Source organism: Elephas maximus, chromosome 17, assembly GCF_024166365.1.
Source record: "Elephas maximus indicus isolate mEleMax1 chromosome 17, mEleMax1 primary haplotype, whole genome shotgun sequence".
Lineage (NCBI taxonomy): Eukaryota > Metazoa > Chordata > Mammalia > Proboscidea > Elephantidae > Elephas > Elephas maximus.
This window is the reverse complement of record NC_064835.1, coordinates 60,980,153-61,004,935: the sequence shown is the minus strand read 5'-3', so window position 1 is coordinate 61,004,935 and position 24,783 is coordinate 60,980,153. Positions and strand designations below refer to the sequence as shown.

Genomic DNA, 24,783 nt, shown 5'->3' with positions numbered 1-24,783 from the left:
AACAGTGACTGTACGTGTGGACCTCACTGGGTGGAATACGCAGGAATCAAATTGACTACCTCTGTGGCTGGAGAGGCTCGGTATCATCAATCAGGACAAGGCTAGGGGCCAACTGCGGAACAGACCATCAGTTGCTCATATGCAAGTTCCAGTTCAAGCTGAAGAAAATTAAAGTCCACAAGAACCAAAATACAACCTTCAGTATGTTTTACCTGAATTTGGAACCCATCTCAAGAATAGATTTGACACGTTGAACAGTAATGACTGAAGATGAGACAAGCTGTGGAATGACATAAAGGACATCATACATGACGAAAGCAAAAAGTCATTAAAAAGATAGGAAAGAAAGAGAAGACCAAAATGGATGTCAGAAGACACTCTGAAACTTGCTCTTGAATGTAAAGCAGCTAAAGTGAATGGAAGTAATGATGAAGTAAAAGACCTGAACAGAAGATTCCAAAGGGTGGCTTTGAGAAGACAAAGAAAAATATTATAATAAAATGTGCAAAGACCAGGAGTTAGAAAACTAAAAGGGAAGAACCTGCTCAGCATTTCTCAAGCTGAAAGAACTGAAGAAGAAATTCAAGCCTCAAGCTGCAATATTGAAGGATGCTATGGACAAAAAATTGAGTGATGCAGGAAGCATCCAAAAACAAGTGTCCACAAGAAGATGGAAGGAATACACAGAATCACTGCACCAAAAAGAATTGGTTGATGTCCAGCCATTTCAGGAGGTAGCAGGTGATCCAGAACCGATGAAGGCTTTGGCAAAAAACAAGGCTCTAGGAATTGACAGAATACCAATTGAGATGTTTCAACAAATGAATGCAGTGCTGAAAATTCTCACTGGTCTATTCCATGAAATTTGGAAGGCAGCTACCTGGCCAACCGACTGGAAAAGATCTATATTTGTGCCCATTCCAAAGAAAGGTGATCCAACAGAATGTGGAAATTATTGAACAATATCATTAACTTCACACACAAGTAAAATTTTGCTGAAGATCAATCAAGAGTGGTTGTAGCAGTACATTGATAGGAAACTGCCGGAAATTCAAGTCGGGTTCAGAAGAGGGCGTGGAATGAGGGATTTCATTGTTGATGTCAGATGGATCTTGGCAGAAAGTAGAGAATACTTGAAAGGTGTTTACCTGTGCTTTAGTGACTATACAAAGGCACTTGACTGTGTAGAGCATAATAATTTATGGATAACATTGCAAAAAATGGGTATTTCAGAACACTTAATTGTGCTTATGAGGAAGCTGTGCTTATACCAAGGGGCAGTCATTTGAACAGAACAAGGGAATACTGACTGGGTGGTTGAAAGCCAGGAAAGGTGTGCATCAGTGTTGTATCCTTTCACAATACTTACTCAATCTGTATGATGAGCAAATAATCCGAGAAGCTGCATTATATGGAGAAGACTTGTTAGCAATGTGCGATATGCAGATGACACAACTTTGCATGCTGACAGTGAAGAGGACTTGAAGCACTTACTGATGAAGATCAAAGACCACAGTATGGATTACACCTTAACGTAAAGAAAACAAAAATCTTCACAACTGGACCAAGAAGCAACATCATGATAAACAGGAGAAAAGATTGAAGTTGTCAAGGATATCATTTTATTTGGATCCACAATCAAAGCCTATGGAAGTAGCAGTCAAGAAATCAAACGATGTATTGCATTGGGCAAAGCTGCTGCGAAAGACCTCTTTGAGGTGTTAAAAAGCAAAGATGTCACTTTGAGGACTAAGGTGTGCCTGACCTAAGCCGAGGTGTTTTCAATTGCTTCATATGCATGAGAAAGCTGGACAATGAGTAAGGAAGCCCCAAGAAGAATTGATGCATTGGAATTATGGTATTGGTGAAGAATATTGAATAGACCATGGACTGCCAGAAGAATGAACAAATCTGTCTTAGAAGAAGTACAGCCAGAATGCTCCTTAGAAGGGAGGATAGTGAGACTTCGTCTCACATACTTTGAACATGTTATCAGGAGGGAGCAGTCCCTGGAGAAGGATATCATGCTTGGCGTCTTACTTGTCTAGTGCTACTGTAACAGAAATACCACAAGTGGGTGGCTTTAAGAAACAAATTTATTATCTCATGGTTTAGGAGGCTAGAACTCCAAATTTACCAGCTCCAGGGGAAGGCTTTCTCTCTGTTGGCCCTGGAGGAAGGTCCTTGTCATCAATCTTTCCCTGGTCTAGGAGCTTCTCGGCACAGGGACCCCAGGTTCAAAGGACGTGCCCTGCTCCTGGCTCTTCTTGCTTGGTGGTAATGAGGTCCCTTTCCTCTCTGCTTCATTCTTTTATGTCTCAAAAGAGATTGACTGAAGATACAACCTAATCTTGTAGATTGAGTCCTGCCTCATTAACATAACTGCCTATAATCCAGCCTCATTAACATCTTAGAGGTTAGAATTTACAATACATAGGATAATCACTTCACATCACAAAATGGTGGACAACCACATAATTCTGGGAATCATGGACTAGCCAAGTTTTGACACACATTTTTTAGGGACACAATTCAATCCATAACAGTTGGTCAGCAAAAAAGAGGAAGACCCTCAATGAGATGGATTGACAAGTGGCTGCAACAATAGGCTCAAACATAGCCAAGTTTGTGAGGATGGTGCAGGATTCAGCATTGTTTTGTTTCACCCTGTTGTGCACAGGGTTGCTATAAGTTGGAATCGACTTGAAGCCACCTGATAACAATGTTCAGGCTCATTTGTTCTCTCTGGTTGCTAATGCTACGGCTGCTAACCAAAGGGTCAGCAGTTCAAATCCACCAGGAGCTCCTTGGAAACTCTATGGGGGCAGTTCTACTCTGTCCTATAGGGTCGCTATGAGTCGGAATCGACTCGACGGCACTGGGTTTAGTTTTTTTTTGGTTGGTTGGTTGTTGGGTTAGATCAGAGACAGAGAAGGCAGGAGGCTGGAGAACGGAGGGCGGAGAGTTCCTGAAGCTGGGGAAGAAGGATGCATCCTCATTGCCCCCTCAACTTTTCACATCTTTTCTTTCCTGGGCATAGGAGGCCCATCCTTGAGCTCTTTGTCTTATTTGTGTTCTTTCTGGCCCTCTGGGGAGGTAACGTCCTCATTCAGAGGTCTCTAGGACATTTTGCTTGCTGGTGTACCTCAGGTTAAAGCAGCCTTCTTCGACAAGTCATGAAAGACACAGCTGTACTGAATGATCACAGCTTTGGTACTGAATGATCACAGTTTTAGTCCCAACTCCTTTTCTCCATGTTATGGAGAAGCCACATCACTACCCTCTTCTCAAACCTGTGACCACCAATACCTTCCCTGAGAGCAGGAAGGCAGAGGCTTGGGTTGCTGAGGTCTCTTACTTCAGGGAATTTGTTTTCTCTTGCTGTAGAGTTTGCCAGTGAGATACTTTGTTCACTCTTTACATCTGCCTCCAGCTCTGGCTACCCTTGGGGAAACCACTTGAGATCCTGTGCTGTAGAATCACAGTACCACACCATGCTAGCTTTGGTCCCATTTGTCCTTAGAATTTCCCATGAAGGAAACTGGACCTTCTGGACAGATTGAAAGCGTCCACCATCTATGTGTTCTTTCGGCACATTGCATGGTGGTTTTCTAGCCATCTTGGGCCTCAGCAGAGGGTTCTTTGCCCCTCATATACAGACTCTGGGCTGTTGAGTGTGCTCTCTTCTGTTGGCATTGGGATGCCTGGGACCCTTGACAAACCTGCACTCTCTACACCCCGCTCCCCCCACCCCCCCACCCCCAACTCACCCTGGAAATCCTTTGTCTTATCCAAACCAAGTCAGGAGTTCCAAAGGGCCAGTAGCCAGAGAATCTCACTTCCCCTAAAATGCTGCTCTATTTTGGGGGTGGTTATACTTTTTGCACTTTTCTGTGCAGATTAGTAAATATTTCCCTGACATACCTTCCCTGGAGGGACCTCAGCAAAAACTTATATCAATATTAATTAGGAGAGTGAGCTAGGGCTTTGGTAAGAACCTGACGCTGGGAGCCCTTGGGATCCACCCACCTAGCCTTCCTGCCTCTCTTTATCCTCAGCTCAGCATCTGTGCCTTGGAGGTTGTCCATGTCCTTTAAAGGTTGGATTCCCAAGCTCTCCTTGCTGATATTTTCACAAGTCAGATAAACCACCTGATAGCTTTAATTAGTGAGGGCATTTAAAGCTGCCACTTTTCCTTCTTTCCTATTTGAGGGACTTCCTCCTCCTGCTCCCTGCTTCCTCCCAGATTACCCTATGTCTCAACCCTCCAGCCATATCAGTTCTTCTTCCTCCTCACCTCCCAAAGGTTTTAAAGATAACAAACATGGACAGTACTTAATGCTAGGCTCTGTCCACACATTTTACTTGTAGTAACCCAGGTCATGGTCAAGCAGATCTCCAGGGTAGGCACTGTTATTATCAATTATTCAGATGAGGATCCCGAGGCACAGAAAGGGGTGGTAACTTGCCTAAAGGCACACAGCAGTAAGTGACAGAGCCAGAATTCAAATTTATCAGGCTCTAGAGTCCCTTCCCTTAACCCCAATGCAGGGCTCCTGGTATAACTGGAGATGGCCAGTTGTGTTTCACCTTCCTGGGGTTATGTATCAGGTGTCAGAGCTGGGAAGGGACTTTTGGGATCATCTAGCCCCAACACTTCCTTTTACGGATGAGGAACTGAGGTGCTGTATACGAAAGGAGCAGCCCAAGTTTACACAGGACAAGCCCCAACGCTGGAACCCAGGCTCCTGGTACCCATCCTGTCCCTTTTCAGCACAGTTATGCTGTGCAAGCTCCTTTTTCCTTCAGGTTTAGGTTGCCCAAAAATAAAGGAAGGTTTTGCTTTGTGATCTGTACATAGATTGGCCTTATAATTTATTGTCCAATTTGCACACTTTTGAAAGTGAAAGGGGTTGCTATCAATAGTTATGGTGATCCCTTGTGTGTCAGAGTAGAACTATGTCCCACAAGGTTTTCAATGGTTGATTTTTCAGAAGCTGTTCACCAGGCCTTTCTTCCAAGGCACCTCTGGGTAGGCTTGAACCTCCAGTCGTTTGGTTAGCAGCTGAGTGTGTTAACTATTTGCACCACTTGACTTGATGGGAACTGGTGTTATTAATAGTTATGCCACTACCCTAGACATAAACAGATTATCCTGGGCAAACTGGGATGTACGGTCACCCTAGCCATGGTGGGCATGGTTGCCAAGGACTGGGTCGTTGGCTGCATTGTGTGTGGGGCAGACTGAAGAGATCTGGGGCCAGGCGTGGTGCAGAGGGACAGATCCACAGGGATTTAGCCCAGCAGGTGGACCAGTTGGCAGCAGAGAGGAGTGGGCAAGAGGCTGAGGGGCAGGCTGTGGTCCCTGGTATGGGACTGTCCAGGGGAAGACAGCACTTGACACCTAGGGGGCCTGGGCTACTAGTCAGGACACCCTGGTAGACAGGAGGAGGTGCTGCTGCTGCCAGGACCCCATAAAGTGAGGGCACAACCTGAAGAGCAAGGTCACATGGAGCACCTAAACCCGAAAGAAAACCTATTGCCATTGAATCCACTCTGACTCGTAACAACCGTATAGTACAGAGTAGAACTGCCCCATAGGGTTTCCAAGGTTGTAATCTTCACGGAAGCAGACTGTCACATTTTTCTCCTGTGGAATGGCTGGTGGGTTAGAAACGCCGACCTTTTGGTTAGCAGCTGATAGCTTAACTGCTGTGCAACCAGGGCTCCCTGTAGAGCACCTGGCTGGTCTAGAGTAGCACATTCATCCCCTTCCCTAAAGTCGCTTTCCCCACTCTTCTACTTGGCACTCCTATGGCCCCTCAGGTGTCATCGTAAATATCAAGGATAAATATTTCTTGAGCGCCTACCATGTCTTGAGAACCAAGATAGCTGCTGGTGTTACAAATATGAAGACAGGTGCAGATAGTGGGTGCCTTCTGCCCTCCGGCCTAGTGTGGGCGAGAGGCTCAAAGTGTGTTGGCATCATCTCCTGGGGGGTTTGGGGGAGGCCATTTATGCTGGGCCCTGAAGGGTGAGTGGGAGTTTGGTAGGCCAGAGAAGAAAATTCTAGGCAGGGAAGGGGGGCCAAACATATACATGTTTTTAACCTTTTCAAGACAAATCCCCCTCAAAATTGTACTGATGTGTGTGATTTAAATGATTGTAAATCCAGGTGTTATTACAGTGAAACAAACTGCCCACTGTCTGCCCTTACCCTCTGTTTGTGATTGCTTGTTGACATAATTGCCTCCGCCAATAGACTGAGCCCTTTGCAGACAAAGACTGGTGTCTCCTTTATTCTGGTATCCTCAGTGCCTAGCCCTGGCACACAGCTGGTGCTCAATCAGTATCTGCTTGTAAATGAAGTGTGCCAGGGTCACATACATCAGGGATGTATTGTTCTTCACACTACTGTCCCACAGTCCGAACAGAATATCTGCGGACAAGGAGACCCCAGGATGGGTATCCCAAATGCCCATGTCCTGGATTGCTGACAGGAACCCCCACGGCCTGAGTCTGTCTCACTGTAACTTGATGCAGCTGAGAGGCAGAACTGGAAGAACAGGAAACGCTGTGACTCAGGACAGTGCAACAGGATCTGGGAGGAGTGGCCCCCTGCCTCCCTGGTCAGCCCCACGCTTATCCTGCTGCCCCACCGGGTTGAGCCACTTATGACTGCATAGTGCGTGTCAGAGCTGGATCTCCCGAGGTGGCATGGTGACCACAGTGAGGGTCCCTGTGTGCCATCTGAGGGAAGTGTTATAGCAGGCCTGTTCATTTTGGTAAGCTGGCTTAAAAGCACAGGAGACATAAGGAATTGCCGACCTGCTCTTTGTCTCTTCCTCAACTCATCTTTTTTTTTTTTAATCGGAAACATCTGGTCTGGCGTTGGCAACCACACAGGATAAACTTGCTGCTCTTTGGCCCTCCCACCTGGAGTCTTTGAGAGCTGGCCAGCTTTCCCAGGATGGGCACACCTGTGCCCCAGGTTAGGGCACTTGACTGGCCACCGGATGTTGTGGGTCTGCAAGGACTTAGCCTGTGGTTTGAAGAGGCTTCTCCAAGCCTTGGTTTCCTTGTGAAAGACTGTGGTAAAGCAATGGCACAGGAATAAGGGAAAAAATATGAAACCTTTTGGAAACAAAGTTGCAAGCATGTGTCAGCACAGAGTCACTGGAAGGCTCTGTATGGCTGAATTTAAATTATGGCTCACACCTCTGGCTGTCCTCTTTTGATTTCATTTGCCCTGTGGATCATGTGTAGTGGGTAAATTCGGGAGTCCCTGGGCATCTCAGGAGATGGGCCTGGTGGCTTGCATCTGAAAAGTTACCAACCCCCAAAAACCCTTGTCACTGAGTCAATTCTGACTCACAGTGACCCTATGGGACAGAGTAGAACTGCCCCATAGGGTTTCCAAGGAGCCCCTGGTGGATTTGAGCTGCCGACCTTTTGGTTAGCAGCCACCAGGGCTCCTCTGAAAGATTATAGCCTTGAAAACTCTATGGAGCAGTTCTACTTGCGCCCATGGAGTCGCCATGAGTCAGAACCAACTCAACGGCAGCTAACAACAACAGCAGTAAAAACAACAGTGAGTAAGTTAGGGCCTAGAAAGTTCCCATGCCTTTTTTTCTCCTACATTAAAAAAAAAAAAAAAAGTTGGTATTTAATGTGCATATAGGAGGTTGAACACTATCCAGATCCAGTACCGGTGCCAATTTCTGGTAGTAACTGGTACTAATACCCTCTACTAATACCCTCCAATCCCTGCCCACCACCACTAAGTGGAACCACTATTCTGACTTCTAATAGATTAGCGTGCTCTATTTTTGTCCTTAGCATAAATGGACTTGTACAGCGTGTCCCCTTTTGTGTCTGATTTCTTTCACCCAACGTTGTGTTGATTCATCCATATTGTTGTATATAGTCGTAGGTGGTGCATTCTTATTGCTGAATAGTATCCCCCTACCTGGTTTTGCGGAAACCCTGGTGGTGTAGTGGTTAAGAGCTATGGCTGCTAACCAAAAGGTTGGCAGTTCAAATCTACTAGGTGCTCCTTGGAAGCTCTATGGGGCAGTTCTACTCTGTCCCGTAGTGTCACTGTGAGTCGGAATTGACCCGATGGCAAGGGGTTTGGTTTTTTGGGGGGACTTTGTTTTGAAAGGAGCCCTGGTTGTGCAATGGTCAACCACTCGGCTGCTAACCGAAAGGTTGGCAGTTCGAACCCACCTGTCACTCTGTGGCAATCTGCTCCCGTAAAGATCACAGCCTTGGAAACCCCTCTGGGGCAGTGCTACTCTGTCCTTTAGGGTCGCTATGAATCAGTATCAACACCATGGCAGTGGGACCTTGTTTTTGATCAAGGTTGAATTAACAAAACAGACGGGAAGAGTCAAAAGCCTTCACTTCAAGAGGGTGTGGTCTTCCATAAATTTCAAGGAGATCAGGTTGGGGCCTTCGCTTGATATATTGGTGACCTGACTGTATCTTCAAGACAAGAACATGAGTGTTAAGAAAGCTGAAATTCATTTGGTGTGCTTGGAGGGTCTAGGATAAGGTAAAAAAAGGCAGAAACTAGCTAGTGTTTACCCAGTACCACCTGGGGAGGAGGTTGTAGACATTAAGTCAGAAATATCCGAAGAGCGGAGAGAGGAAATCCAGCTGTGCCTCAGGGTGTCCTTGCATCCTTGGCTCTGATTTCTGTATGCTCGCGGAGGTACTTTTTTTTATCCAGTTTGCTTGCGTGAATTCACCCCTCTACTAGGAGGGTGTGTCCTGCACAAAGGACTATGACTATTTGCGCATTCATGTCTTATTTATTTTCCTGCCTGCTTACTGAAAGGATTTGGCGGTTTGGTTCAGCTTTCAGTAAAACGATTTCTAGAACAAGGAGTTATGAAATGGGCAAGGATGATTACCAAAAAACTTAGACTAAAAGAGTTAACTGGAGTTGATGACAGAGCTCTGAGCTTCCTGAAGTCCAGGCAAAAAGGATGGTGCTCCTTGAACCAGTCATTTTAATCTCCTTGGCCTACAGCAGGAAGCAGTGTGTTTGGGCAGACAAACTTTCTCCTAAGACTCAGCCCTGTGGGGAATTGGCTGGCTATGGAAGAGTCGGTGAGTGACGCTGCAGCTCTACATGGTGGGATGATCTTTATGGTCCTCCTTCCCTTGATTAAAAATGGAAGGATTAAATCATACTAATGAAAACATTTTAGTAGGAAGCTAATATAATATAGTGAGGGTGAGTAGTAGCTTTCTGGTATACCTGGGATTCATTATCTCCTTCCAGGACCTGAGGCTTTCCTTCTGAGCCTTTCTGTATACTCTCCCTGCCATCTTCAGGTCCAGATTCATCCACTAAGATACTTTAGGCCAGAAGCAATCTCCCCTGAATACAGGTCTCACAGGGTGCTTTCTCATACTGGTGACACTTCCTTGGGCTGCCTTGCAGTATACTTAGCTTTCTTATCTACCAAGATCCATTCCTCCATTCACTCCAGAGACATTTTTGGGGTCTATAATGTGAGCCAGGTTCTATGCTAGCTTGTTAACTCCTAAAGAGCAGAGATCTTAATTTTTAAATTGTTTCTGTACACGGTATTACTTTATATATTGTTGGTGTTCAATAGATGCTATATAAGATGGTATAAGCTGGGGTCACAACACTGGTCAGGGATTCAAGGGTTGAATGATGTGGATCTCATCTATTTAGAAGTTGAAATTTAAGTTTTATTTTCTTGCTTGTTTTCCTTTTAAACCTCTTAAGGACTTGTAGCACTTTGTATAACAAACCGTGTCAATGTTATGTATTGCTGTCTTCTAGATAGCAGGACAGGGCAGCGTTTTGTTCTGTTGTACATGGGGTCATTTGTGAGTTGGAGCTGACTTGATGACACTAACAACAGACATAATTAGTTTGATCAGGGCCAGTAGCCCCCGAGACCATTTAGAGTAGCCTCAGGATTTAGGCAGTGGCTACCAGCCATTTAACTGAAATTGACCTATGAGATGGGCCATTCTGGACTATCAGGGTTGTCATTTATTGTGTTTGACAATAGAGTAAGACCTCTGGGGATCTAGGTTCTAGTGTCAATTGTGTGACCTTGATTAAGGCTGTTCCTTGATGGGCCTCAGTTTCTTGAGGTCCTTTCCAGCTCTCACCTCCAGATCTTCCTTTCTAGAGCTTCCCGGTACCTGGTTAAGACTGTCTCTGCCCCACCCAGGCCACCTTGATGCCACACTTTGAAATGGAGCCTCTCTGAGGGTTGTCTTCTCTTCCTTCCGTGCATTGCATTGTTAACATGACACCATTTCCCCTTCTTTTAGTGCTGGTCTGGAGAATGCGGGTACTTAGGGGATGGACTTCCCTTACTCGGTATTATTTTATTTCATAAAGAGTGTGGGGTTAATTTCTATTTATGGCTTCCCCTGCCCCCATCCTCAATTCTGTAGAGGAAGCAGGCATGTCAGATGGGTGTGTTATGGAAAAAAAGAAACTGACCAAAATTGCCCAATGAGGAAGTTCTAATCTCCTCAGGATTGCTAAATACATTTCATCTAAAACTGCTATCTCTTTCTCTAACACACACCCTCACCTCGAGGCAGGTAAGTTCCTCTCTAGGCCTTGACCAGGTTTTGCTCCAGCCTGCCTCTATTTCTCAGCCTGGAATGCCCCCTCCCTTGCTTCTTTCTCCCTGATAGAGGTTTAAAGAGAAGCAGCACCCTGGATCAACACAAGGTTATTTCACAGGGACGCCCTTGGCCTAATATCTTAATCAACTACTGACTTTGAAAGACTCCAGGCAAAAAAGTCGTCAAACAACCTTCAACAGTGTTGACCAGAACATGACCTGCCATTCCAGCGTCCCTGGCATGACCAAGAAATGAGTCCTGTGCTGTGGATACCAGCTCAAGGATAGGGGAAAATGTCTGAGTCTCCAACCCTAGAGGTATCAATACAGCTAGTTTGGAGTGGGTCTTGGGAATTCTTACTATACTTAAAAGTTCCTCATGTGATTCTGATGTGAAGTCAAGTTTGTATTTAGCAATTCTTGTTCTAAGTGGAGGAAACCCTGGTTGTATAGTGGTTAAGCGCTGTGGCTGCTAACCAAAAGGTTGGCAGTTAGAATCCACCAGGCCCTCCTTGGGAACCCTGTGGGACAGTTCTACTCTGTCCAATGAGGTCGCTATGGGTCGGAATCGACTTGACGGCAGTGGCTTTGGCTTTGGATTTATTCTAATTGACAGAATGGAGACTAGCAGAAGTTATCAGAAAGCAGATTTGTCTCAGATTGAAGAATAGCTTTCTAACCACTAAAGCTGGAACTTAGAGAAGTTGTGAGCCTCTCAATGATAGGACGCATTCACACCTGGCTAAGATGAAGAAATTTGAAAGCTCTCTGTGTTTAGCGGGATTTTGAACTAGTTACTTGTCTTAGTCATCTAATGCTGCTATAACAGAAATACCATGGCTTTAGCAAAGAGAAATTTATTCTCTCACAGTCCAGTAGGCTACAGGTCCAAATTCAGGGTATCAGCTCCAAGGGAAGGCTTTCTCTGTCAGCTCTGGAGAAAGGTCCTTGTCATCAGTCTTCCCCTGGACTAGGAGCTTCTCCATGCAGGAACCCTGGGTCCAAAGGACTCGCTCTGCTCCTAGTACTGCTTTCTTGGTGGTATGAGGTTCCCCAACTCTCTGCTTGCTTCCCTTTCCTTTTTATCTCTTGTAAGATATAAGGTGGTACAGACCACACCCCAGGGAAACTCCCTTTCATTGGATCAGGGATGTGACTTTAGCAAAGGTGTTACATCCCACCCTAATCCCCTTTAACCACAGGCAGAGATTATGATTTATAACACATAGGAAAATCACAAAATGGAGGACAACCACAGATGGCCTAACCAAGTTGACAAGTATTTTCGGGAGACAAAATTCAATCCATTACATTACCCCAAGGCACATTGATTCTTAAGATTCTTTGTATATTTTTTAACCATTGTTCCACTGTCTTGTGTATACTTGGTATCTTCTCAATGACTTTCTCCCATGGCTTTGGGCCTAGCACTCCCTCTTTCTAAACATACTGTGGGTGAAAATTGGCAGGATTCTGAAAAGCGCGTCACTTCCCTTCCAATCCAGGAAAATGGTCTTTGTATGAGTCTGCTCTTTGTTGCTGACTTTCCGTGTCCTCTGGCCACCGTTCACCCTAACACATCTGTACCTGCCGAGGCTGGGTGGACCCCAGCGGTGTGTTTAGGAAGCTGTGTCATTAGGTGATTAACCCTCTCTTCTTTGAGTGCCCCTAATAAACTCTGGGTGGATACAGTGTCATACCTATGTGCCATTCACTCCGGAGTTTTGAGAGTTCAAGAGCTCAAAGGTGAAAGGAGGGAAGTTTGGGCCAAAGTGTTATACTTGCATTTTCCACGGATACTCCATACCCTCTCTTCTAGTTTTCTCATGTGATAGAGAGGAAACGAAGGTCCTGGGGTCACCCAAGAAACCACAGAGCAGGGAGTGCTGTTCCACACTAAAGGGGCCCAGGACAGGTAAGGATGGTGGTTCTGAAGACCTGGCTTTAGAGCCAGACCAGCCTTGGTTTGAATCCAAACTCTGCCCCTCACAATCCTGATACAAAAGTGTTACAAAATGATAGTGGGGATCAAGTCAGCAAAGCACACAGGACGGGGTCTAGCAGGTAGGAGATGCTTAATAAATGTTTGTCTGTGGTAACGATCATTGTTTTTGTCTGTCCTCGAACACTCGAAAATGATTATTATCTATCAGTCAAAGGGCTACATGACTTCAGTAAAGGGTGACCATGTAACTTGGTAGATTTTTTAAGGGTTTAATACCTACAGAGAAAGGATGAGAAGTATCACCCAGATTTCCAACAAGCCTTGTAGAGTTTAAACATTGAAGATAGATTAAGAATGGCCTCTGTAGAACTGCGGTCACTTGTCTGCCTATGTGGCCTCATGCTCCAGGAAGGTGTAGTAGAGCCTCCTAACAAGGCAATGAAGGCTCTACTCATCTGTGCAGGAACTCTGCTGCCCCTTGCAAACACCCACATCTATCTGTGGAATGGAGTGGCAACAAGGCTCTTTGGCCCTCTTCTTCTCCCTTTGGAAAAATAGTTAGGTGGGGGCCTCATATGGGACATTGCATGACAATGTCCAGAGACGTGACTGCTGCCTCCGCTGACCTCTGGCCAGTCAGCTCCATGGGTCATGCTCTCCGCTGTCTACCCTTCATGTTTGTGTCAGGGTAAGACCGGAGTAGAAGGTGGCCTTCTAATAGGCCATGGCCAGCCTGAATGCACCGCAAGGCCATTGGCCTGTGTAGAACCTGCTGCCATCTGCCTAGCTGAGTGGATGAGAGAGCACAGATGAGCCAGACCACTCAGTGCAATCCCAGCTTGGCCCTTTGCATCTGTGTGACTTTGGGCAAGTTGAAGCCACCTTTCTGTAGAACGGGGGTAACAGCACGAGCTACCTCATAGGGCTCTTGTGAGGATTAGGTGACTTAATGTGTGTAAAGCCTTTAGAACAAGGTCTGGCACAGAGCAAGTGCCATGTAAGTGTTTGCTGTTATTACTGTTGCTCATGGAGGGCATGTGGATTGTTACTGGACATGGCTTGGCATTGGCCTCTGTTCTGGGTTGTCCTGGGCTTTGTACGTTAACGTCGAGATGTGTAAATTATGAGGTAGTATTCCTGGGCTAGCCGAGGTGTCATTGTAGCTGGAGTGGGAGGCCTCCGGGGTTGCTAAAAGTTGCCCTGGGGCTCAGGGGTCACTGGAGACTGCTGGAATTTGTCTCTCACTTCAACAGTAGGGAGGAGGCTTGTCTAATGTAGGGCTAAAGCTGCTCCCTTTTACCCTCTGGGGCCCTGCAGACGTCCTCGTGGGTGAAGAAGCCCAGACATCCTTGGGAGCACCCTGGCTCCCTGGTCTTGTAGGAAGCTGAGGGCAATCACCCAGCTCTGGGTGGAGACTGGGGCCCCGTAGCCCTGCAGGCTGATGCAGACCCTGAAGGGCAGTGGGCTCAAGGCTGTGAGGCACCAGGAGTCTGAAATCAAGCAGAATGAACTGTTGGTTTTTCCTGATTTAAAGGGATGGGCTTAGATAATCTGAGGTAGTTTTTTTTTTTTTTTTTTCATCAGGAGCCCCTGGGCATTACAGTTAACCTGCTCAGCTGCTAACTCAAAAGTTAGTCTGAGTCCACCCAGAGGCACTTCTGAAGAAAGCTTGGCAATCTGCTTTGGAAAAGTCAGCCATGGAAAACCCTATGGAGCACAGTTCTACTCTGACACACATGGGGTCACCATGAGCTGGTCCTGGCTTGACAGCAACTGGTAGTTAGCTTTTTGTTAAATGCTAGCAATAGGAAGCTCTGGGAAATCCTCATTTCTGCTAATTCCAAATCAAACATGACAAGCTGGTCTCTCCCCCAGGGCCTGTGCAGCAGGAGGAAATTGCCCCGCTTACCATTCTCTGCTACTACTCTGTCCTTCTTCAGTCCATGCGCGGATTATGTCTGTTGGTACTGTTGTAGAAATTGAACCTGTGGCATTTGTGGGAAGGGGCAGGCTGATTTCACCAGTCTCTCCTCTGCCTTGCTTACAGCTGGTTTAGCATTTTTATCCAGACTGCGATCTTTCAACTTTTGGGATCTTAGGAGAATGATACAAGATTAGCACTGGCCAAGATCTTTGAAATGATCTCAAGAAGGCCACACTCATTGTTTTACAGCAGAGGAAACAGCTCCAAAGAGAAGGATTGGCCCCAAATCCTAGAGGGTGTTAGAACAAAACCTGAAAGAAGGACTTGAGTAATAGGACTTTCCTATTTTTTTGTCACAAGGGAGGGCACTGGGTTTGTTCTCTTCTTAAAGGATTAAACGCCTTTTCCTGTTCCTCAGGAAATTTTAAGCTACAGGTTTAGTTTAAAAAAAAATTCAAGAAGTCTTGGCAGAAATGCTCGAAAATATAGTATACTATAATACGAATGGTTTGGGAGAGCTAGTTATAAAATTTTGTGCCCCTTTGTCAGAGTTGGCCAGAGGACAGGCGGGCATTGATTTGTTTCCTGCAGGATAGCACTGGTAATGGGCAAGCTCTACCCTCTGGCATCCTGAAGTCTCAGAGCTGGGAAGAGCAGTGTCCATTCCAGTCCCTCAGTTTGCAGGTGAGACTGGGAGGACCCCAGGGCCCACACTTTGAGGCATAGTGCAGACCTGGACTGAAGGCGTCTGGTTCCTTCTACCCCTGCCCCACTGCTGGCCAGCAGCCTCTCCTGTCACCAACCAAAACCATGTTTAACCCTTGCCATGGAGTCAATTTTCACTCACGGTGACCCCACGTGTTACACAGTAGCACTGTTCCATAGGGTTTTCTTGCCAGTGGTCTTTATGGAAGTAGTTCATCAGGACTTTCTTCTGTAGTGCCACTGGATGGGCTTGAACTGCCAACCTTTAGGTTAGTAGTCGAGTGCAATCTGTGTGCACCACCCAGAGACCTTCTGTTGCAGATGCCACTGGTGAAAACAGTGATGTTGTGGAAACTTGTGTGCCTCCTTTTGATGGGTTTCTATCAGACATTTTCCTAATAGTAGAAAACTGGGAATATTCATGGCCAAAGCAGATGGGAGCTTCCAAGAGGGAAACTGTCTGAGAGGTGCTCTCGATGCTTCTTCTTGTGTTAAATCTGGGAAAAGCTCATCTCTGAGGATAGCAGAGGCTGTGTTATCATTTATATAGAGCTATGTTATGTGTCAGGCACTATACTAGGCTCCAGAATTACAAGATTGAACAAATAGACATGGTTCTTGCTCTCGGTGCTTATGGTTCATGGGAGAGATAAGTTCTAATAAATATATATTTCCAAATTGTGGATGATGGGGAGGGAAGAGCCTGGGTTCTTAGGGAAGGTCAGAGAAGGCCTCCGTGGAGAGAGACCGGAAGGCCTGGTAGGAGATCAGCAGATGAAGAGCAGGGTCAGGGGCTGTAGGACATGTGTGCGCGGGTTCTGAGAAAGACGAGTTGGGTGAGTTAGAAGTGAAGGAAAGACAGAATCTGCATGAGAAGCACAGAGCCACACATGGAGATGGAAGAGGTACGTAAAGGCCAGATCATGGAGCACCTTGGGAAGTTTCTGAGTTTTGCTTTCATGGGAAGCTGTTGAGGGTTTAAAGCAGGAGAAAGCAGGGTCTGGCTGTGGGTAGAAAATGGATGGAAGAGGTTAAAAGTAAAATTGGAGATTGTGTAAGTACAAACAGGAGGGGATGGCTGCTTGGCCTAGGGTGAGGGATGAAAGAACTGACATGACTGGCCACGGGAGGTGGGGGAGCAAGAGGTGAAGGTTAGTAATGAACCCTGGCTCCAGGAATCGCATCACAGGTGTTTAGACCCGACCTGTCTGCAAGAACTCTGCTCTTCCCTAGTATGCTTTTCCCTTGGTCTTTATTGTTTTCTATCCCCCTGTTTTCTCAAGCCAGGAATAAAATAAATCCTATTTTCATTTTTTGCTTTTAAAAGAGAAAATCTTGTCATAGATTCCTATTAAGTGGTCTTTAATAAACTGTATTAAACAGATTTTATTCTTTTGCAGGGCGTAGTGATGTTCCATGATACAGGCCTGTATCATAATTTATTTAACCGACATGTCTCTACTCCTGTTTTCCCCTTCTTTCAGGTCGACCAGTATCTCTACCACATGCGACTCTCTGATGAGACCCTTCAGGAGATCTCTAAGCGGTTCCGCAAGGAGATGGAGAAAGGGCTTGGAGCTACTACCCACCCCACTGCTTCAGTGAAAATGCTGCCCACCTTTGTGAGGTCTACTCCAGATGGGACAGGTACTGCACCTGTCGGAGTGGCTCTGGGTGCTCCATTTCTGGAGGGTGGCCTGGGTGGCTTTGCTCTGGGACCCAAAGAACCGTGTGTCAGTGAAGGTACTTTGGGTTCAAGCTTCAGGAACCAACCCTGGCTAATGTAAGCATACGGGGAATTAAATAGAAGGACGTGGGGTGACTGGAAGCCTGGAAAGCTTTGGAGGCCAAGGTAGAATTACCTTTGTGTTGATCCCACCAGGGCACTGCTGCTGGGCACATGCCTCCCAGCCATTTGCTTTCCATCCACATGCTGAGAAAGGCTACTTGGCTCAGCTTGGGAGGGTGGGGTGCTTTGATTTTATAGTCCACTGAGACTGTACACAGTGCTGGAGATGAGCTACACTAAACACACCTTAAGATGGTCACAGCCACAGGCAGTGGCAGTCGCTCACCGGCCCACTGTACGTGTACCTCATCCAATTGGTACATCCTGTAGGCGTGCCAGAGAAACAGGGCAGTCAGATTGTCCCACATTATTCCTTGAACCTCATGAAAAAAAGAATACTAGAAGTTCACATAAACTTGGGAAAATGTAAAGCACCACAGTGTGTATTGGAGCATTAAAGGCTCTGAAGCCTTCCAGTAAAGAACTTGTTAAACTCCATTTAATTCATACTTCATGCCACATGGCCCAGCAATTAATTTAATCAAATTAGAGAAAAGGGTGATGGTAGAGATTAAAGTTAGAAAGGTAGGTTAGGGCTAGATCACAGAGGGCCTTGAATGCAAGCTTAAAACTTTTGGTCTTTCTTCAGTAGGCATTGGGAAGTAATGGAAAGTTTTTGAGGGTGTGAGCAGAGCTATCTTGGGTAACAAACATCATCAACTATCGTGGGTAACATACCTCAGCAACAGCATATGAGGAGTAGAGACAGGGAGCAATGGGAGGCTGGTATAGCATGGGACATGGCCCCTGGTGGGTGCGATGGACAAGGAAGACAGAGGATTCAAAGGTGATGCTGAGATGTCGGGTCCAGCCACCTGGAGGTGGAGACATTACTAGAGAAAGAGATGGAACTAAGTTATATCAGATCTTTCACATAGCTTGTTTCATTAAATCCCCACAATAACCCTTCATTTTAGAGATGAGGCACCTGTAGGGGCTATGAGGGATGAGGGGTGTGGCATAGGCACTTGCATCTAGTGGTGGAAAGAGCCCAAGGGGCAGCTGTCAGGACAGTGGGAGGACCAGGAAACACAGAGTCCCAGAACCTGAGAGAGAAGATAGCTCTAAGAAGCTGGTGGTCACTAGTGAGGCATCTGCAAAAAGGTCATGGGGATGGGACTGGAGCAGGGCAGTTACAAATTTTGTACATGTGCCCACATGCCTTCACTATTCCCACAACATCTGTGTCCTTGAGGCTTACCTGCTTGAGAGCTTCTAGGGGCAGGGAGACCTGTCTTGTTAACAGACTGTATGATTCCTAAAATAAGTATATGCTTGTTGAAGCCTTGGGACACAGTGTGGACCCAGAGCTGAGGGTGCGGTCACCTTTTTCTGGATTGTTCTGTGTGTGTGTATCTTAGCCCTTCGAAGAGCCTTGAGGTGAGGGGCCTCAGTTCTTGCATTATCCCTCTTGACGACCTTAAGATTGGCACATTTAGTGTACCTACCACTCCCTCTGACTGATAAACACACCTCTTTCTATTGTTTGGATTAGACTTTCTGATAAAATTACTAGCCCTTTAAGGCCAGAGGCTTTGTCTTATTTCCCATAGCACTAGCACCAATCAGGTTCCCTAACAGGACTGTTCTGAGTGCCTAGATGTATTAAATCGTTTCCTTTTCACAAAACCTCTTAAAATAGTTAACATTTTATCTACAATTTTTAGATGAGGATTTGAGGCCTGGGTGGTCAAATAATTTGCCCAAGGTCACCCAGCTAACGAGAGGTAGAGTCAGGATTTGAACAGGATATGCCAAAGTTCAGGCATGAGGTCTACACCTGACCCATTACTTGTGTGCACGTGAGTGTGTGCACTCAGCAGTGGGGCTCACAGCACATACTCATTTACATTTTGAAACAGGGTTGGGGTTGGGTATTTACATCCGTACTGTAGGCAGCTGGATACGTTCGTTGAAGAGAACTAAGTATGGGACAAGCTTATTTTATTCTCGTTTCCTTGCTGGCATTGGCAGCACAGAGACCTCTCGCTGCCTCTTGAGGTTTGCATGGCTTGCTGCACTGCCTGGTTAGTCGAGTCTCCTCTGACCTTAGGCTGGAATCCTGGGAGCCTGTCTTCTTCCCACCCCACCGCACCTTGGAGCAAGCAAGTACACTGTTGCTCTCCATAAACGTTAAGTTGGCCTGGACTGAGGGCAGGGAACCAGAGGCTGACTCCTGCAGCCTTTTGGGGTGGGAGGGTCTGGAGCAAGATTTGTTTGCCCGACTTCCTTTCTGTGCAGAAACTGGAGATTTTCGACAGCTTTTGTGATACCCGGATTACTTCTTTATAACGTCAAATTGTACAGTGTAAGTGAAGACAGTGTGTGGAAGGAGTACTGTGTATCGGAATGTTTTATTCACTTAAGCAAAGCAAGTACAGCTGGGAGTAGTAGGGGAAACCAGCACCCAGCCCCCCTCATGCCTCACGTGCTGGGGGGCCAAATGAGCTGGCCTTTGTCAAAGAAGGGTTTGATCCAGCAGTCCTGGTCTATTTTGTGCTTGTACTAGAACTAGTGTGCTAGCATATTTACACACACAAAAAGTTCTTTGAAATACTGTAATGGGGGAATAAAAAATGCTTAATATCCATTAGCCGGGTACTGGTCAGTTAATATTCACATGATATAGTCTTCTGCAACCCACTATAAAGCATGAGATAGACTATCTGGAGTATGATCTCATTTTGTAAAAACAGATGTACACACACACATTCATACTATGCTGGGAATGACAAATTGAAGAGGAATGGTGTCTCATTCATTGCCAAAAAGAACATTTCAGGACCTATCTGTTAATCTCTTACTGTGCCTAATTTATAAATTAAACTTTGTCATAGGTATGCATATATTAGAAAAAACATAGCATATATAGAGTACAGTGCTGTCAGAATAATATCCATACATTTACAAGGAAGAGCAGTTAATATGACTACAGTAGTATTCCCCTTTCCTTCCCTCCCTTATCCACGGGGAAACGCTCCAACACTCGAAGTGGATGCCTGAAGCTGCGGATAGTACTGAACTCTATATATGCTATGTTTTTTCCAATATGTGTGTACATACCTATGATAAAGTTTAATTTATAAATTAGGCACAGGAAGAGATTAACAATAACTAATAATAAAATAGAACAATTATAACAATATACTGTAATAAAAGTTACATGAATATAGATCTTAGCAACCTCAGCATACGATTTTTTTTTCCTACCCTTACAAGTCAAGAACTTCCACCTTTTCACTTAAAGGAAGCACTTTACAACTTCTTTTTGGCATATACGAATTGTCTGCATCAATACTCTTGCCTTTGGGGCCATTATTAAGTAAAATAAGGGTTACTTGAACACAAACGCTGCAATACCACCACAGTTGATCTGATAAACTGAGATGGCTGCTAAGTGACTAACGGAAGGGTAGTTTATGCATGGATAAGCCTGACAAAGGGAAGATTCGTGTCTTGGGTGAGACGTTGAGAGATTCCATCACAATACTCAGAATGGTGTGCAATTTAAAACTTAATGAGTTGTTTATTTCTGCTATTTTCCATTTAATATTTTCAGACTGCAGTTGACCGTGGGTAACTGAAACCGTGGAAATGGGGGGACTATTGTATTATTCAAATTGAACACACCAACCTAATGCCAAAGATGAAGAAAATGAAGATTTTTACCAACTTCCGCAGTCTGAAATTGATCAAACATGCAGCCAGGATTCATTGATAATTACTGGTGATTGGAATGAGAAGGAGCCCTGGTTAAAAACTCGGCTGCTAACAAAAAGGTTGGCAGTTCAAATCCATCAAATGCTACTTGGAAGCCCTATGGGACACTTCTACTCTGTCCTATAGGATCACTATGAGTTGGAATCGACTGGATGGTAACAGGTTTGGTGGAATGAGAAAGTTGGAAACAAAGAAGAAAGATCGGTAGTTGGAAAATATTGCCTTGGTGATAAAAATGACACTGGAGATTGCATGGAAACCCTGGTGGTGTAGTGGTTAAGTGCTATGGCTGCTAACCAAAGGGTCGGCAGTTTGAATCTGCCAGGCGCTCCTTGGAAACTCTATGGTGCAGTTCTACTCTGTCCTATAGGGTCGCTATGAGTTGGAATTGACTCGATGGCACTGAGTTTGGAGATTGCATGATAAATTTTGCAAGACCATCAACTTATTCATTGCAGGTACCTTTTTTCAAGAACATAAAAGTAACCTATACACATGAACATGGCTGGATGGAATACACAGGAATCAACTTGACTACATCTGTGGAAAGAGACTATGGAGAAACTCAATATCATCAGTCAGGACAAGGCGAGGGGTCAGCTATGAACAGGTCATCAGTTGCTCATATGCAAGTTCAAGTTGAAGCTGAAGAAAATTAAAACAAGTCCATGAGAGCCAAAATATGACCCTAAGTAAATCCCACCTGAATTTAGAGACCGTCTCAAGAATAGTTTTGACACACTGAACATTAATACCCAAAGACCAGATGAGTTGTGGGATGATATCAAGGACATCATACATGAAGAAAGATAAGGTCATTAAAGACAAGAAAAAAAGAAAAGACCAAAATTGATGTCAGAAGAGACTCTGAAACTTGCTCTTGAACATAAAACAGCTAAAGCCAATGAAAGTAGTGATGAAGTAAAGGAGCTGAACAGAAGATTTCAAAGGGTGGCTTGAGAAGACAAAGAAATATTATAATGAAATGTGCAAAGACCTGGAGTTAGAAAACCAGAAGGAAAGAACACACTCAGCATTTCTCAAGCTGAAAGAACCAGAGAAAAAATTCAAGCCTTGGGTTGCAATATCGAGGGATTCTGTGGACAAAGTATTGAACGACGCAAGAAGCATCAAAAGAAGATGGAAGGAATATACACAGTCACTATGCCAAAAAGAATTGGTTGATGTTCAGCCATTTTAGGAGGTAGCATATGATCAAGAACCAATGGTACCGATGGAAGAAGATGCACTGAAGGCATTGGTGAAAAACAAGGCTCCAGGAATTGATGTAAGTGTGGACCTCTCCAGATGGAACACACAGGAATCAAATCAACTACATCTGTGGAAAGAGATGATGGAGAAGCTCAATATCATCAGTCAGAACAAGGTGAGGGCCGACTGCAGAACAAACCTTCAGTTGCTCATATGCAATTTCAAGTTGAAGCTGAAGATAATTAGAACAAGTCTACGAGAGCCAAAGTACGACCTTGAGTGTGTCCCATCTGAACTTAGAGACAATCTCAAGAATAGATTTGATGTGCTGAACGCTAATGACTGAAGACCAGACGAGTTGTGGAATGCCATCAAGGACATCATACTTGAAGAAAGCAAGAGGCCATTAAGAAGACAGGAAAGAAAGAAGAGACCAAAATGGATGTCTGAAGAGACTCTGAAACTTGCTCTTGAACATCAAGTAGCTAAAGCAAATGGAAGAAATGATGAAAAGAGCTGAACAGAATATTTTGAAGGTCAGCTCGAGTAGACAGAGCATTATGATGACATGTTCAAAGACCTGGAGTTAGAAAACCAAAGGGGAAGAACACGCTAGACATTTCTCGAGCTGAAAGAACTGAAGAAAAAATTCCAGCCTCAAGTTGTAGTCTTGAAGGATTCTATGGGCAAAACATTAAACAATGCAGGAAGCATCAAAAAAAGATGGGAGGAATACATAGAGTCACTTTACCGAAAAGAATTGGTCGGCGTTCAACCATTTCAGGAGGTAGCATATGATCAGGAACTGAAGTGCTGACAGAAGAGGTCCAAGCTGCACTGAAGGCATTGGTGAGAAACAAGGCTTCAGGAACTGAAGCGATACCAATTGAGATATTTCTACAGATGGAGGCAGGGCTGGAAGTGCTCACTCGTCTATGCCAAGAAATTTGGAAGACAGCTACCTAGCCAACCCACTGGAAGAGATCCATATTTATGCCTTTCCCAAAGGAAGGTGTTCCAATAGAATGTGGAAAAAATCAAATAATATCATTAATATCACACACTCAAGTAAAATTTTGTTGAAGATCATTCAGAAGCAGCTGCAGCAGTATATCGGCAGGCAATTGCCAGAAATTCAAGCCAGATTCAGAAGGGAATGTGGAACGAATGATATTGCTGATGTCAGATGGATCCTGGCTGAAAGCAGAGAATACCAGAAAGATGTTTACCTGTGTTTTATTGACAATGCAAAGGCATTTGACTGTGTGGATCATAACAAATTATGGATGACATTGCCAAGAATGTGAATTCCAGAACACTTAATTTTGCTCATGCAGAACCTGTACATAGACCAAGAGGCAGTCATTCGAACAGGACAAGGGGATACTGCATGTTTTAAAATCAGGAAAGATGTGCGTCGGGGTTGTATACTTTCACCATACTTACTCTATATCCTGAGCAAATAATCGGAGACACTGGACTATATGAAGAAGAACGGGGCATCAGGACTGGAGGAAGACTTATTAACAATCTGCAATACGGACACAACCTTGTTTGCTGAAAGCAAAGAGGACTTGAACCACTTCAACGACTACAGCCTTCAGTATGGATTACACCGCAATATAAAGAAAATGAAAATTCTCACAACTGAACCAAAAAGCAACATCATAATAAACAGAAAAAATAATACAAATTTGTAAAAGATTTAATTTTACTTGAATCCACAATCAATGCCCAAGGAAGCCAAGAAATCAAATGACATAATTTCTTTGGGCAAAGCTGCTGCAGAAGACCTCTTTAAAGTATTAAAAAAGCAAAGATGTCACCTTGGGGACTAAGGTGGGTCTGACCCACCCTATTTTCAGTCGCCTCATACGCATGCAAAAGCTGGACGATGAATAAGGAATACTGAAAAAGAATTGATGCCTTTGAATTTTGGTGTTGGTGAAGACTGCCAGAAAAACAAATGAAAATCTCTCTTGGAAGAAGTGCAGCCAGAATGCTCATTAGAAGCAGGATAGTGAGACTTCGTCTCGCTTACTTTGGTCATCATGTTGTTTGTTGTTCACGTTGAAGTCAGGATTTGAACCCAGCTCTGCCTGCCTCAGCTACTACCCAGTATTGAAACCGGGTCATGTTTTAATCCTTCGAAGAGTGATTTCTCATCTATGGGGCTAATGCAACACCCCTCTGTGACTGGCGCATATTTGGAGCTTGAGAAACATTTCCTTAGTAAATGAGCCAGCATAGCGCGTTCTGACAGTGCTCTGGGGGGCTCTGGGAGAAATTACGAGGGTTTATGTGCTCCAGGCCCCTCCTTTCAATGGAGCAGCTCCAGTTTTCTCTATTTCGGCATTTGGCATACCAGTTTTATTGGGGAAAAACATCCCATTGCAGAAAATGATTTGAAACCTAGTGCTGTAGAAGATCAGATCACTCCATTCCTTGACTATGCCAGACACAGCATTAACTGACTGTGTGATTTCTCTGATAACATGGAGTTGCTTCTTAATTGCTGAACTATTGAGTAGAGACAGGTGTTGCATTGCAGTGCAGTAGCTGAGCTTCTAGAGCTTAAAAAGGGGCTGTTAGCCTCAGTAGTGACTGAGGTAGCTCCAGGTGCATGGGAAATACATGCCTTAAGGAACCTGTGTCAGTCAAAGGTAGTTTTACTAGATTTACCTCTCAGGACCTGGCTGGAGATTTATCTTTTTAATTCTGATACATGTATTATAACCAGTTGCCATTCTGACTCATGGCGACCCATGTATGTTAGTTTAGAACTATGTTCCAT

At 44.9% G+C, this 24,783-nt stretch overlaps 1 protein-coding gene across 2 annotated transcripts in view; it reads left to right on the top strand.

Annotated features, from left to right (window-relative positions):
* Positions 1–24,783, top strand: part of HK2 (hexokinase 2) — a 75,634-nt gene that overhangs the window by 6,925 nt on the left and 43,926 nt on the right. For both annotated transcript variants that reach the window (XM_049856441.1, XM_049856440.1), the window contains exon 2: positions 16,693–16,855. In XM_049856441.1, coding sequence (XP_049712398.1) covers positions 16,693–16,855 — 163 coding nt within the window. The remainder of the gene's footprint in view (positions 1–16,692; positions 16,856–24,783) is intronic.